The sequence below is a fragment of the Populus euphratica genome, unplaced genomic scaffold (assembly GCF_000495115.2).
Source record: "Populus euphratica unplaced genomic scaffold, PopEup_1.0 scaffold192.1, whole genome shotgun sequence".
NCBI classification, from domain to species: Eukaryota; Viridiplantae; Streptophyta; class Magnoliopsida; order Malpighiales; family Salicaceae; genus Populus; species Populus euphratica.
In genome coordinates this window covers 159,849-173,682 of record NW_011500073.1, presented here as the reverse complement: position 1 = coordinate 173,682, position 13,834 = coordinate 159,849, and the positions used below count along the sequence as shown (strand labels likewise).

Below are 13,834 nucleotides of genomic sequence, written 5' to 3'. Positions count from 1 at the left end.
CCTTTTTAGATCTTGGGCTCTATATGAAAGTTGTAGGCCTATGTCTTACCTTTCCATCCATATAAATTGGACCTAAATCTGAGATCTGTAGCTCTATATATGACCCAATTACCGAATAGTATTCCAGTTTGGACTGCGTCAATATCTCTTTTCTAAGTTTAGTCATCTCTTTGTCCTTTCAATTTCAATTCTTAAATTCATCAATCAATCTTTTCATTTATGTGATAGGCCTGCATTTAAAATGAACATTTACCACAAATTAAATGTATCTTATATTATTAGATATGTTATTATAAAACATGCTTTAGTTAAGGAGTTATTAATACTTCAAGTATAAAATGATGATATAAAACCTTAATAAAAATATATTTTTAAGTACTAATCAATGACCCGTTAATCTTAACAATTGAAGAAGCATAGAGTTTTCACCAAATTCTATCAACTATAATCGTACAAGATATTTTAGATAATGGTAATTAATGATTGATTATTTAGTGATAAATATTATTTAAAATAAAATTTTATTTAACACATAATATTTATTTATTAATTGTATTTAAAATATAGATGTCATAAATGTTAATGATATTAAAGATGATTGTGACAATGAAATTTCAAAAGAATATGCGGATAATTTATTAGGTGTTGACAAGATTGATTTAATTTTATCAATACTTGATCCAAATTTTGCTCTTATAGATACAAAAAAACTTAATATATTCATTCATTAAAAATAAATGTATTGTTAATTTAGAATTTATATTATTAAATATTTTATTTTAAGTATTTTAGAATTTATGTGGTTGAATATTGTATTTTAAATAATTAATTATTTTATCTTCAAGGCGAAGGGACAGATAAATTACAGAGATCCCATGTTAATTAACGTAGTTATCAAGATTATCCTTGGGACAGATAAATTACAGAGATCCCATGTTCGTTAATTAACGTAATTATCAAGATTATCCTTAACAACTGTTCCCATGGTGGATATGCGATGGTAAAAATAATAACAAAAGGTTAATAATAAAATAAATAAAATTGGATGCACATGTGTTGTTTGATTGAATAAAGAACGCTAAAGATCCTTGATCGCTTTGTTATCAAGATAAAATTAAGATGGGCCTAGTAGTGAAAGACGAGACGAAGTTGTGTTTTGGTCAACTTGCCTTCTCTGCAATTTAAATTTTACAGCGAAAGAATAGATTATACAAGCTTTTCGATATGTACAGGCACCAACATAACAGGCAAAAACACACGCATGAGCTTGGCTTGTAGTGCTGTATAACTGTCATGAGCGAAAATCCTTAATGCTATCGGTCCAAGGCAGAAAAAAATGGAACTTGGCCCCTTCTTGGAGTTTGACGGTTGTCATCTGTCCTTGAGTTTATTGGTGAAGTGTGGGGCCTTAGTTCAGACAATCGTATCCTTTCATTGGTAATCTTAGTCTGCAGAGTTTGGAACTATGTTAGTTTGTGGGAGATCATCTTTTAGGGTTTGTTTGGTTGACCTGTCTAGAAATCCATAATGTAGAAAGAGAGAAAAAACAGTAGTGTTATTTGTGGATTTTGATTATTCCTTACCTTGACTGTCAAATCTTGCAGTTCTCTTTCCAGCGAAGTGATTCTGTTTTTCAGCTGCTCGAGAGCATCCTCAGCGATGGTTGGGGTTATACTGGATACAGGTTTTGTTATCCCAGCTGCCTGAAATTTTCCATCAAAAGAGATTTATCTCTTCGATTCTGAGTGAAAATAAAAACCACGTGGCTAATCAAGGATATACACATACCTTTAAAATGCTAGTACACAAGCCCAATAACTTTTGTGCTAATTGCACCTTGTCATCCTCAATTTCCTGCATGGATTCAATTAACAGTTAAAAAGGCCGTCGATATTAACAATATGTAAAAATTATTGGCACTTGTTTCTCTACTTACACTAACCTTAAGTTTGTTCATTAACCTTTGTTCCCCATCAAAATCTATATATGGACTTTTCCCAACAGAGGCACGATAATGTGCAAGCTCTTCCTTGATACGTGAAAGATTGATCTCTGCTCGCCGCAGCTTAGCACTCAGGTCCTCATTGTGAATTTTAAGCGAATTGTTCTCTTCCTATTACACCAGAACACGGATCCACTTTGGATGAATAAAAAATGTTTGCACAAGTTAACAGGTCCAAATTCTCTGAAATTCAGCATTTTTTTCTATGAAAACAGAACAGATTATAGAAAATATCTTGCCTTGATTTTTGCATGATGATGTATACGCTGCTGGATATTTTGCTGGCCAGACAGCTTCTTTACCTCCCCCTCAAGTTCCATCACCTTCTTCTTATGATTTAGGTTCTCCATCTGAACAGAGTACAGGAAGTAAATACAAGACACGAGACAAAAAATAGAGGGGGAGGGGGAATAGCTCAACTGATCCACTGTAAAGGAAAAGAGTAAGGCACAGGCTTCAGGTTTTTACCTTCAACATTTCATTCTCAGTTTTTAGTAACTGATCCCGCTGATGAAGCTTTTCCAATGCTACTTGTGCAGCAACCAGCTCAGCATGTTTACAATCAATTTCCTCTAGCCAACTAGAAAACAAAATGTGAAAGAAAATGCATAAAATAGCTAAATATTTAAGTAGGCAGGTTTGAGCTTTGAAGCAAAGGATGCCTACCCTTGCCTCTCCTCAATAAACCCATTGAGCTGCTGCTTAAGCTTGATAATTTCCTGATCCTGTATGGAAAGTGGAAATGATTATGGGAAAACATGTGGGTTTCCAAGGTAAATTTCCAAAACCAAGAATACCTTTACATGAGGCTCAAAGGTACCAAGCTGAGCTTTTTCTGAAATCTTCTGCACTTGTTTATCATCCAATAGTGACTGCCATTAACACAAAGGTACATGAACAAACACATTCATGGAAACTACTCTTTTCTCGTTACTTTTTGCTTCATTTTTCTCCAATGTTTATTCAGCGCACATTATCAGAAACTATGTACATGACAAAAAAAAAAAAAGAGATGCATGGTCTCAATTCTTTATAGGTCCGAATTACCAACAACCATGATTAAGCAAAAGAGTAGTGCGGGACCACATAAATTTACCACATAATTTGTCATATCCAGTTTCACTCCTAGTAAATCTCGGATTACATCATGGGTCATGCTCTCAGCAGCAGCCAATCTGGCATTCAAGGCAAATATCTGCAAAAGGATCATGCTTATCAAATAAGTCATTATCTGGCATGGATATAGAGTTGGATTTACATTTGGAAAGGAAAGGCTACCTCTTTCTGTCGATTAACTGCTAAGGATTCCAACTCTTCGATCCTTAGCCTTGCAGATGCAAGGTCCTCATCCTTCTCAGATTTTATTTGTTGTGCCAAGCCCAGACCAATGCATTTGAAAGGGGAACTGGAACCCCTGGACTTAGCAGCATTTTTCTCTGATTTGTTTGATGAAGAGCTCATGCTATGGGAGATATGGCCCTCAGGTTTTACTTGTTCAACCATGGCTTCCAATGCCTTGAACTGTTTTCAGAATATCTTAAAATACAACTTTAAGAAATAGAGGAAGAAAGAACTATATAAAAACTTCAAACCCTGGTCTACCTTCTGCTTATACTCACTAGCCTGTGCTTCTGAATGCAAATTTAGCTCAGTGACATGTGCCTTGAACTGTGAAATCTGTTGAAAAGTAAGAGAATGAATGTCAAATGCTGAAACCTCAGGTGAAACATCGTTAAAACACTTGTAAGAATGTACCAAAATGATGCATAATAGCACTTTACTTCTGCATCCTTGTCAGATATGGTGCTTTCAAGGATCTGTATATGCTTCAGTGCTTCTTCTAGGCCTCTTTCCTTCTCTTCCAAATGCCTGCAGGTGAAAGACAACCATGTTTTAACAATTTGAAACATCATAGTATCTAAAAAGCAAACATACAGAGGAATCTGATAAAAGAAAAAAAAACCTTTTAATGCCAGAGTCAACATTTTCAACATTCTGCATCTGATATTTCACAGAATGAAGCTCGTCTTCAAGTTCTTCTCTCTGCAATCTTTGTCGTTCTGCTTCTCCTTTAAGAATATCAACCTGACAAGCAGTAAATAAGATGCTGATTTTGAAATTTTAAACTCATTTAACTCAATAATAGATTAGAAAACTAACCTTGTTTTCAAGAACATTAATGGTGCACTCTAGCTCTTCAACAGATCTCTCAAGTAGCTTTACCTCTGCTTCTTTTTCTTCAGCATAGATCTTTCTGGATTCAGCAGTCTGTCAACAAGTTAACAGCACAAGATCAGGAAACATAAAATAGGTGTAAGTAATTATTATTCAGCATATATATAAAAGTTCAATGCACCTGTTGGGCCTCTTCTGCAATAGTTTCAGTTTCTTCAGCCCAAGCCTCTGTCCTTTGTAGCTTATCTTCTAAACTATGCATCTTCAGTTGGAGCTGATCTCTCTCGCTAGTAAGTTCACTCAGATGACTCCTTAAAGATTCAATTGTATCACTCATTTCTCCAAGAGCATCACCCATTTGTGAGAGTTCTGTCTCTAAGCTCTCTGTCAAACTCCTTTTCTCAGTTAACTCCTCCTCAAGATAACATTTTGCAGCCAAGGCTTCTTGAATTTGGGCTCTCAGATCGAGATTTTCACAAGAAAGACTTTCTAGGGACAAGTGTCCCTTAGCAATATCAGACTCAAGATTAGACACTGCATCTATCTTCTCCATGAGCTGAGCTTCAAGCAACTGACTATGAGCAACAGTCTGTTCAAGCTCACTTGATTTGACAACCAGCTCATCTTCTAGAGCCTCCATAGAAGCCATCACTTCCTTCAGCTTATCCTTTTGATCCTTAGTATTAGATGCTGATTCCTGCAACAGGCTCATATCAAATGACAGTCCTTTTAGAATATCATCCTTCCTCAATAGCTCAGCCTGGAGGCTCGTGTTGTCAGAGACCAGATCTGCAGTGCAACTTTCCAAGCATTCAATCTCTTTTATGAACTCAGACATCCCTTCTATATTTTCACAAATCTCACGAAACATTTTTTCTGCAAGCATATAACACTCTTTCTCCATTCCGTTAAATAACTTGTGACTGATTGAGTGTACACTTTCCACTGATGCAACATACTTTGCTGTGTTCAAAGCTGACTTGGTGAGGACTTCATGCAAAACTTTCTTGTGAGACCTAATTTCACTTCTCAAAAGAATGTTCTCATCCTCCAATGCATTCAATTTGCAGACAAAAGTTTGCAAATCTTGGTTTTTTAAGCACATATCAGCTTTAGCAACAGATTGAGAATTCTGGAGTTCATTTACCTCGGCACTTTTCATCTCCAGATCAGTCTGTAGGCTGGCAATGACACTCTCCAAAGAGAGAATTTTGTACTGCAGCCTATCATTCTCCATATCAACCTGGCTTAGAGATGATTCAACTTCAGATTTCTTTTTCTCCAAGTCTTGTAGAACCAAGCTCTTTTCAGTCTTCAAATCTGAGACCTCATCCTCTAGAGACTTGTTTTCCTCTTCCAACCAATTCAATCTTCTGAGCTCTGAATCTTTCAATTCCAGCTCAGTTTGTAGTTTGCTTGATGCTGTTTCCAATTGGCAAATGCTCTTCTGCAAGTCTTGCTTTTGTTGGCTAATAACATCAATGTGACTGGAAGACTTTTCCAAATCTGATTCCTTAATCTTCAAATTGTTTCGCAGTTTATCACACTCGGCTTCAAGTTCTTGAATCTGGCTTAACAATCTCATCCTAGTTGTCATGACTTCACCAAGTTCGCTTCTCAACTTATCATTGGAACACGCAACATCCTTCAGACTCAATAATAGATCCTGCACCTCCCTATTTGCCTCTTTAACTTCTCTTTGCAGAAGAGCGACATCTGCTTCCTTGGCAACTAATAGAAGTTCCTGCAACTCGGTGTCAATTTTGGAAAAAATTACTTCACTCTTTAAATTCTCCAAGATAGAGCAACAATTGAGGTGCTCTCTCTCCACTGCTACTTCTCTGAGACACACCTCTTCAAGCTGTGATGCTAAGATGAATGACTCGATGTCTTTTGAGCACAAATCCATCATAAAAAGCTCAGTTTGAGAATTCCGAAGTTCCTTTTCATCTTCCAGCATTTTCTCTTGATTGAAAAGGGATTCCACAGCATTTGTGTTAGTCGAGTCCAACTCCTTCATTAGAACAGCAAGCTGAGAACCCATGTAATTGGACCTCTGTAACATCAACTCCTCTTGAAGCTGTATATCAGAGATCTTTTTCTCAAAAGATGTTAACTTAAGCCCAAAAGTCTCTGTTTCTTCTTCTTTCCTCAAGATCCGAACAAAACTGTTCTTGATGTCAACCAGTAGTTTCCCCTTCAGGATTCTGCATGTTTGAAGCTCTCTACTTGTTTTGGAATTACGCTCTCTGAGATCAGTTATCAGCGAGTCTGATTCAGACAAGCCGTGTTGAAGCAAACCATTTTCTGCATTCAGACCAGTTACTGTTTCTAACAAAATGCCCATGTGACAGAGATGTAGAACTGAGACAGCAGAATCCTTTACTATTATCTCAGACCAGACATCTTCAAGCCATGACCGCACCAATTTTCCAGAGTCTAAAACCAGTGCCTTCAAGCTGTGGAACTCACACAACATAGACAAAAAATTTTCGAAAGAGATCTGGACCTGTGAAAGGACACCCTCCAGCTGCACAACCAGATCCCTTGTTTCCATTAAGTCTGAGCCAAACTGCATTTCAAGATCTTCAAATTGTTGATCCTTGAGTCCATTCAGGGATTGCAAGCTCTGAACTTCATTATTAAGCATATCCCTTTCACTGGTTAATTTAACTTCAATTTGTTTCATCCTTTCCATATCAAGCTTCATTGCTTCATTAGCTATCATCAGTTCATTGATCATTATATCAGCTTCTTTCATGGTATCTTGGGCCTCTTCGAATTTGGCATAAATACAAGAAGCCTCCGCCATTTTCTGTACTGCAACTATCTTTGCGTCACTAACCTCCATTTCAAGGAACTATAAAATAATAATTGGAAAAAAATGATTAAGTATATGGGAGAGAAATAAATAAATGCTGTAAATATAATCTATCTGCAAACAACTGCGAAAACCAAAATAAAGACAATGGGATGAAAAATGAATTGCTCAGGATGATTTAGTTTGGGTTATCATTGCAGGCAATTTTGATTTTCATTTTACAAAAGAGTCCATAATATACAAATTTTAAGAAAGATAACACATACTCGTCTTGAGGAATCCCAAGCCAGTAATGAGTTACAAAAAAATGAAACAGAGAGAATACTGTAGAAAATTTAGCAGGTCACCTCTTTGGTTTGGCACCAGCAAATCCCAGCTTCTTGGATGATTTGTTCAAATGCTTGTAGCTTATCATTAACAGTTTGTATCTTCATTTCAAATTGTGTTTCAAAGTTATTAACAACTTCTTGAAGCGCGACTATCTGAGTTGTGAAACATTTCATGCTTTCCCGACTCTGTTTCTCAGACATCCAGATTTCTTCTTTCTCGGCATGTAATTTAGCCATCTCCCTTTTAACCTCTTTCAAGCTTTCAAGAGCAAACTCTATTTCCCCTTTGAGAAGAATAATGGTGACATCCTTGGGAGTTCTGAGACCCTCATCTTTCCCACCACATGAAGTGCCCAATGATCTCTTTCCTATTGTAGAAGAACTCTCAGAGACATCAATTCTCAACCCCTCTCCAGCATCTGTCTGCAACAATATGGAGGTATAGCAATTACTAAACCAAATACCTATTAGAGGCTACTACTACTATGACATGAAATTAAATTTAAATGTTATATGTCAACCAGAGAGCAGGAGTTATCTTACCCATCCACTGCCACCATTATTAATTGTGCCATCTCTCTGTCTTTCATTCATTTCAGGACTCCGATCATACTTTCCATGGGTAGCCATGCATGACCTGATGGAGGACACACCAGTTTTCAGCTCAGCCAATTTCTCCCTTGTGTTCACAATGTCGCTCTCTTCCATTTCTTCAAGCTTTTCTTCCATGGCACGTGCATGTTTCTCCTCCTCAGAAAGTCTCTGTTGAAGTTGAGCACATGTCTCCTTCAAATCTGCTACTTCCATTTTCAAAAACTGAATCTGTTCCTCTGCTTTTTTTATATCAGTTGCTTGGTCATTCAGAAGAGCTTCCTTCCTTTGGCTAATTGCTGCTGATTCACTAAGTTGCACGTTCTTATAGGTTAATTCATGGAGATTGTTGAGATTCACTTCTGATAATCTATTCACAACTACAAAAGCAACCGTTGCACAATCTGATGCTTTTCTGGCATGAAGTTCTGCTACCTTAACTTTATTCTCCAGCTCTGCAATGGTAGATGTTTTTGCTGCCAACTGAGAATTCAAGAAGAGAATTTCTTCCTCTTTTTCATTGCACTCCTGCTGGTTTGCTTCGTTCATTACCAGTGCTGCCCCTCTCAGAGAATTAAGCATGCATTCCACATCATTTTGTTTATCGTTAGCATCCTCTAGACATTTTCCAAGTTCTTCGATCAGTAATTCCTTCTCAGAGATGGTTCTAATCAACCTGCCAACTTGTTCAGAGATCCAGATCCTCTTCTCAGGGAAGGAACTAGAAATAAGGTCAACCTGATCAGCGGCATCCATGATTGCCTCTTGTCCATCAGCAAGAATTGCTTCAACCTCACAAGCTAGAAATTCCCATTCTTCAGATAAGTTTTTCAGTTCCCCATCTTTGCCCTCAAGCATTTCATTCAGCCCCCTGTTTTCTTCATTTAAAACATGTAGCTTTTCCCGCAACTCTTTCAATTCAGTTTCCAAGAGCATCACCATGTTTTTAGTCTCCATCTCTTTCAAGTGGCAATCATGGACCTGATTCTGAAGAATGGAAAGCTCTTCCTGCATGCAGACAATAACTTCGGCAGTTTCAGCTTCAGCCTGCTGACGAACTTCGTCCATTTCTTCTTCATTAGATGCCTGAAATGCATGATCATTTTGGTATAAAACATTCAATCTTTTGGCCTTCTCAAAAGAATCTTGCATCCTCTTCAACTTCTTCTGTAAAATTGAGTCCTCACCCCCCGAATGCTTAGAAGGGAGGTCTCTGAACTCCTTTTCAGAAATTTGCTCCTTCAGAACCATCATTTGAAGCTCCTTTTCACCCAAAAGCTTTGCATAGTGAATCTTACTTTTCCTCAGGTCTTCCATCTCATTGATTGCTAGTATTTGCTGGGACTCAAGAGCTTCAACAACTAACTTCACCTCCTTCAGTTCACAAGTGGCATCTTCAAATTGTTTGGTTACAACGTCAAGTTGTACTTTTGCCAGTTCAAGATCTCTGGTTGAGCATATTGACCTTTCTTTTATTTCTTCATGAGAAGACCTCTCTTCTTTGAGAATAATCTTCAATATATCAAGTTCCAGCTGCAAATCCAAGATATCTTCTGCATTTTTCATCATTTCCGGAGCAGCTTCCATGCTTTCCAACTTACACTGAACACCATCAAGCATGACAGTTTCAGAAGTTGGAGCTCCTGAGAAATTCTGAAAATCAGGTTTATTATCAGTCATCGTTACACTTGATGGAATTGCATGCCATGTGATAAAGATGGAAAAGTGAGAATGAAGGACAAGAGTTATGCAAACATGCATCTGCTGGAAATTGCTGGTGAAACATGGTGATCCATCCAGTAAGGCCATAGGCATTGTGCCTTTCCCAGCATGCATGGTAAGTGGAAAGATGAGTAGCAATTCTAAAGGCTCAAAGTACCTTTAATGTTTTAATTTCACCATCTCGGTCATAGGTTACAGATTTGAGGTTGTCTAGCATATACTGTAAATCATTAATTTCCCTGCAAAAGAAGGAGATAAATAGGCTTCATTAATTAATGCATTCTGGGTGGGTGCAATTACAAAATTTAATGAATTTCAAACAGGACTTCTTGAAGACCTACAATCAGCGTTAGAATTCCTGACCTGCTTAATTTTTGGTTTTCCTCTAAGCAAGAATTTAGATTACGCCTGCACTCGTCTAATTCATTGAGGGTGTTCTTCAACTGAAACAATTAAAAGTAAATGTCACAGAAATGGATGAATTTCAAGAAGAAAGGTGAAGTTCATGTCAAGACAGTGCAAAGCAACCTCAAGATGCAGAGAATCATTTTCCTTGTTGGTGCGCATAGCTTCCTGTTTTGATAAGGAAAAAATAAAGAAAATAGTTTACATCATCATGTTGAGAAAATAAAAAGCTTAAGACAACTTAACACGGACAAAGTGTTGCCCTACAGAGACAAGGAAAGGGTAGGAAGACTGAAGAACGTAGTGAATCAGGCAAACCTGAGGTTGGCTATTTGCTTTTGGAAGATTTTGCATCATAAATTTCCCGTCAAGAAATTGAAGAAGCTGCAACATATGATTTTTAATAATAACTCGGTCTAAAAACAAATAAACAAAAATAAAAATGTATTTTGCTTGAATTTTCTAACTCCATGAAAACCTGTTCTCGCAGTTTAGATACTTCTTCCAGGAGGATCTCCCTCTCCCCTTCTTCATAGAATTCTTGAAATCTATAAACACCAAAGTGAATAAATAGTAAAAATCAGTGCATCTTTTTAAGAGAATGTTCTGATAAACAACAAAAACTACCTTCTGAGTTGGTCCAACAGCCTTATGTTCTCCAATGCAAAGCGAGTCACTTCAGGATTTTTGTCTACTTTAGCTTGAATCAACTGAATCTCTTCAGAGAGTGCTTGGTTCTCTTCCAGCAGATAAGTGTCAGGAGGTAACAAGCCACCAACCAGTGACTCCATTCTCTGAATCTTGTCTTCTCGAAATCTGAGCATCATTTTAGTGCTCCTGGTATCTTCTTCTCTTTGACGAACCTGAGATGTAGTTAGCATTAGATAATTGAGCTGCATTTTTTAAGAAGACAAAGAAACACCTCTACATCATTTGTAAAGAACTACCAAACGATTCAGTTGCTCAATCTCAGCTTCAAGATTCTTGATGGAAGTCTCTGCCATCTGCTCTCTTCTCAAAGCGCCAGCAAGGGTTGTCTCTAACGACTTCAACTGTTTCAGCACCATTTTCAATACAATAAATTTTCACTGAATCTTACTATTAATGTAGAGGAAATTCAGGAATAGCATCTCAGTTACTGCATTTAAAAATAACTTAGCATGGATGCAATGGAAAACTGTTAATAATAATCAAAGAGCAGGCATAATGATGCCTGGTGATATAGTTAATTAATTAAACAACAAATGGAACATAAAGCATTCACATGTCTATTCATCCTGTGTCATAAAGCAACCCAATTCCATTCAGATACACAGTATTATTATTATTAAATTACCATGATGAAAAGTCACCTAGTTACCTGCTTAGTAGACATTCTAACAATGCCTTTGCCTCCAACTCCACGCAAGTCATCAGCATGCTGTTGATCCATGTCATGCATGATTTCTGTGGAAGCTGTATCTTGCTCTTGCGTTGTATCTTTTCCAGTTGAACCAAATGACAATGACCTGGAGACATTCTGACGTTTTAGGAAAGAGAGCTCCTCCTATCACAAAAATGATCCAGGGTCTTCAGTTGCAAAAATTGTGGATGGTAACTTTCTTAATTAAGAAATATTGTAAAATTCAGAATCACACCTTTAGAAGCCGTATCTGATGCTGAAGTGCAATGACATCTCCACTGGAATCTTCATTAACCACAGCCTACACCATGAAAAAAGCCATAAATTTGTCAAACTGGTTGATTCCTCATAGAAACAGAAGTTTGTCATGGAAACAAGCTTCCTTACATTGTTTTGAATAAGTTTTGCTCGCTGAGCAAATTTCAGGGTATTAAGTGTTTCAGCTGCACAGCTGTATAAGGCAAGACTGTAAGAGATGGATAAATGATAAGCTCTGTTGGTGCCCAATGCATCAAATACTAGCAAGCAGTAACATATGCATGAACTAACCAGATAGAAGGGCTAACATTAGCAATGATCATTGTTTTTGAGTTTCCTCCAAGTGAGTCCTGCATTGCCAATAGAAATAAGCATGTTATCATGGGTAGAAGACATAAATAACAGTGTAGACCAGAAAATGGAGGCAGCAATGACCTGAAGAAGGAAGGTCAATCTCGAATCCCTATAAGGGACATGTCTTGCCCTCCCATGGACCACATCCAGTAGAATCATAATTACATGACTGCAAATACCAGTGTACAGAAAGCACCAATTATGTTGACAGAAGCAGTAAACAAAACAATCAAAATTAATAAAATATGATGGATAGGTGCTCGTCAAATTTGTTAAAGCTCGTCTTACCCCAATGTGGACAATGATTTATTAATGTTTGCAGCTTCCTTCAACCGCTCGCCCTCAGCTCCTGAAGTCTTCTGCCTGTGATTGATAATTATAACATCATCTTACATAATAACACTAAGCAAGTGCAGCAAGTATATATGTTCAACAAACTTTGAAAGAAATGTGCTCACCTTTCTGAACCAGCAAGATCAACTAGGTTTAGTCTTGCAAACCTTAGGTTAGTTGTGGAATCCTTCTCCCACCTGCTCTCAATTACACATGTAAATACACTATGTGAGCGGCTGCTCTCTCGGTTCATATTTGTTGCCGCAACTTTCCTATTCAAGGAACCCTACAGGGAACAAGCTATCACATTAAAGCAAACATGTGTGCAGAACAAGCGTAGAGGGTTTGAACAAATAAAAAACAAGGATTGTAACCTGAGTCAAAAGCTTCAAAATATCGCTCACAGTTTGAACCTCAAATTCTGAAAGATTTTCTACATAGACACCCTTCTTGACATCCTCTCGCAACTGCAAGCAGAGAAATGAAATACTTAAAATTAATCTCAAAATGATTCAAAGCAAATTCACTGGAAAAAGAACCAAACTTACAAGCAAATTGGTAGATGAGGGATCAAGGAGGTCTGTAATTTGTTCATTGTAAATCTCTAAGAATGAGCACTTGCAATTGTATTTTAGCCTTTCATCCTTGCGGCTTTCCTCTTCCTGCAAAGACAAAGATGAAGAATAAAAATGTGATAAGCTGTAAAAATCGCACTGGTTGTTTCGTAATTGGAGCGTGTATTAAAATATATTTATATGATATGCACAGAAGAAAAGCTAAATGGTAGGGCATGGAAATTACTGCTTGTATCCTCGCAAATAAGAATTCAAATATCCGCGGTGTCATTCCTCGATTCGGGCTAGGCTTCACTTCTAGACCATCAATTTCACCAAGCATTGTATATGTCTTCCCACTTCCTGTCTGCATTATCAAACACACTGTTATTAAATTATTTTAAATTATAGTTATGCAGGACAGGAGGTCAGGTATATCATTGATTTCAGGTTGTTTTACTTGCATGGAAACAATAATCTGATTCCCAATATTTCAAATAACACTGGAACATTCAGGTTCTATGTCTGGAGTTTTGTATATGGTAGAGCACCTACTTAAGCACAATACTCTCATCACTTGGTGAGGAGTGTTTCAATCAATATTTCAAAAAAGCAAGTTCCTTGTAATAGTTTCTAAGTTGCCTCTAAGGAAAAGAGCAAAGTGATGATCCCCTCTCCATGTATACCATATAAAACATAGGACACAAAGGATAAGAAATCTTAGACCTCCCTGAATCCCATTATATTGATACTTCTCCCAGCCAATGAGCTTGCATGCGAACGTATCTGTGTGTGAGGTACATGTTCTCAACACAGGATATCAAATAATGAAGACATTTGTATACATCCAACACCAATGAGAACAAAAAAAAAAAAAAAAAAGGGACG

At 37.2% G+C, this 13,834-nt stretch overlaps 1 protein-coding gene across 1 annotated transcript in view; it reads right to left on the bottom strand.

The window, feature by feature from the left end:
- Positions 1 to 1,139: 1,139 nt before the first annotated feature.
- The window catches only part of POK2 (phragmoplast orienting kinesin 2), a 14,543-nt gene continuing 1,848 nt past the window's right edge, over positions 1,140 to 13,834 (bottom strand). The window contains exons 5-38 of the mRNA XM_011002881.1: positions 13,194 to 13,313; positions 12,941 to 13,054; positions 12,767 to 12,859; positions 12,518 to 12,678; positions 12,348 to 12,422; positions 12,141 to 12,228; positions 11,997 to 12,055; positions 11,835 to 11,898; positions 11,683 to 11,748; positions 11,406 to 11,591; positions 10,993 to 11,097; positions 10,673 to 10,908; positions 10,524 to 10,593; positions 10,364 to 10,429; positions 10,169 to 10,213; positions 10,004 to 10,083; positions 9,798 to 9,879; positions 7,871 to 9,571; positions 7,346 to 7,750; positions 4,359 to 7,037; positions 4,163 to 4,270; positions 3,966 to 4,087; positions 3,784 to 3,871; positions 3,605 to 3,679; positions 3,281 to 3,523; positions 3,099 to 3,197; positions 2,800 to 2,874; positions 2,669 to 2,727; positions 2,471 to 2,582; positions 2,242 to 2,352; positions 1,943 to 2,113; positions 1,789 to 1,854; positions 1,584 to 1,703; positions 1,140 to 1,448 (exon numbers count right to left, since the gene is read on the bottom strand). Coding sequence (XP_011001183.1) covers positions 1,314 to 1,448; positions 1,584 to 1,703; positions 1,789 to 1,854; positions 1,943 to 2,113; positions 2,242 to 2,352; positions 2,471 to 2,582; positions 2,669 to 2,727; positions 2,800 to 2,874; positions 3,099 to 3,197; positions 3,281 to 3,523; positions 3,605 to 3,679; positions 3,784 to 3,871; positions 3,966 to 4,087; positions 4,163 to 4,270; positions 4,359 to 7,037; positions 7,346 to 7,750; positions 7,871 to 9,571; positions 9,798 to 9,879; positions 10,004 to 10,083; positions 10,169 to 10,213; positions 10,364 to 10,429; positions 10,524 to 10,593; positions 10,673 to 10,908; positions 10,993 to 11,097; positions 11,406 to 11,591; positions 11,683 to 11,748; positions 11,835 to 11,898; positions 11,997 to 12,055; positions 12,141 to 12,228; positions 12,348 to 12,422; positions 12,518 to 12,678; positions 12,767 to 12,859; positions 12,941 to 13,054; positions 13,194 to 13,313 — 8,079 coding nt within the window. The 3' untranslated portion in view covers positions 1,140 to 1,313. The remainder of the gene's footprint in view (positions 1,449 to 1,583; positions 1,704 to 1,788; positions 1,855 to 1,942; positions 2,114 to 2,241; positions 2,353 to 2,470; positions 2,583 to 2,668; positions 2,728 to 2,799; positions 2,875 to 3,098; positions 3,198 to 3,280; positions 3,524 to 3,604; positions 3,680 to 3,783; positions 3,872 to 3,965; positions 4,088 to 4,162; positions 4,271 to 4,358; positions 7,038 to 7,345; positions 7,751 to 7,870; positions 9,572 to 9,797; positions 9,880 to 10,003; positions 10,084 to 10,168; positions 10,214 to 10,363; positions 10,430 to 10,523; positions 10,594 to 10,672; positions 10,909 to 10,992; positions 11,098 to 11,405; positions 11,592 to 11,682; positions 11,749 to 11,834; positions 11,899 to 11,996; positions 12,056 to 12,140; positions 12,229 to 12,347; positions 12,423 to 12,517; positions 12,679 to 12,766; positions 12,860 to 12,940; positions 13,055 to 13,193; positions 13,314 to 13,834) is intronic.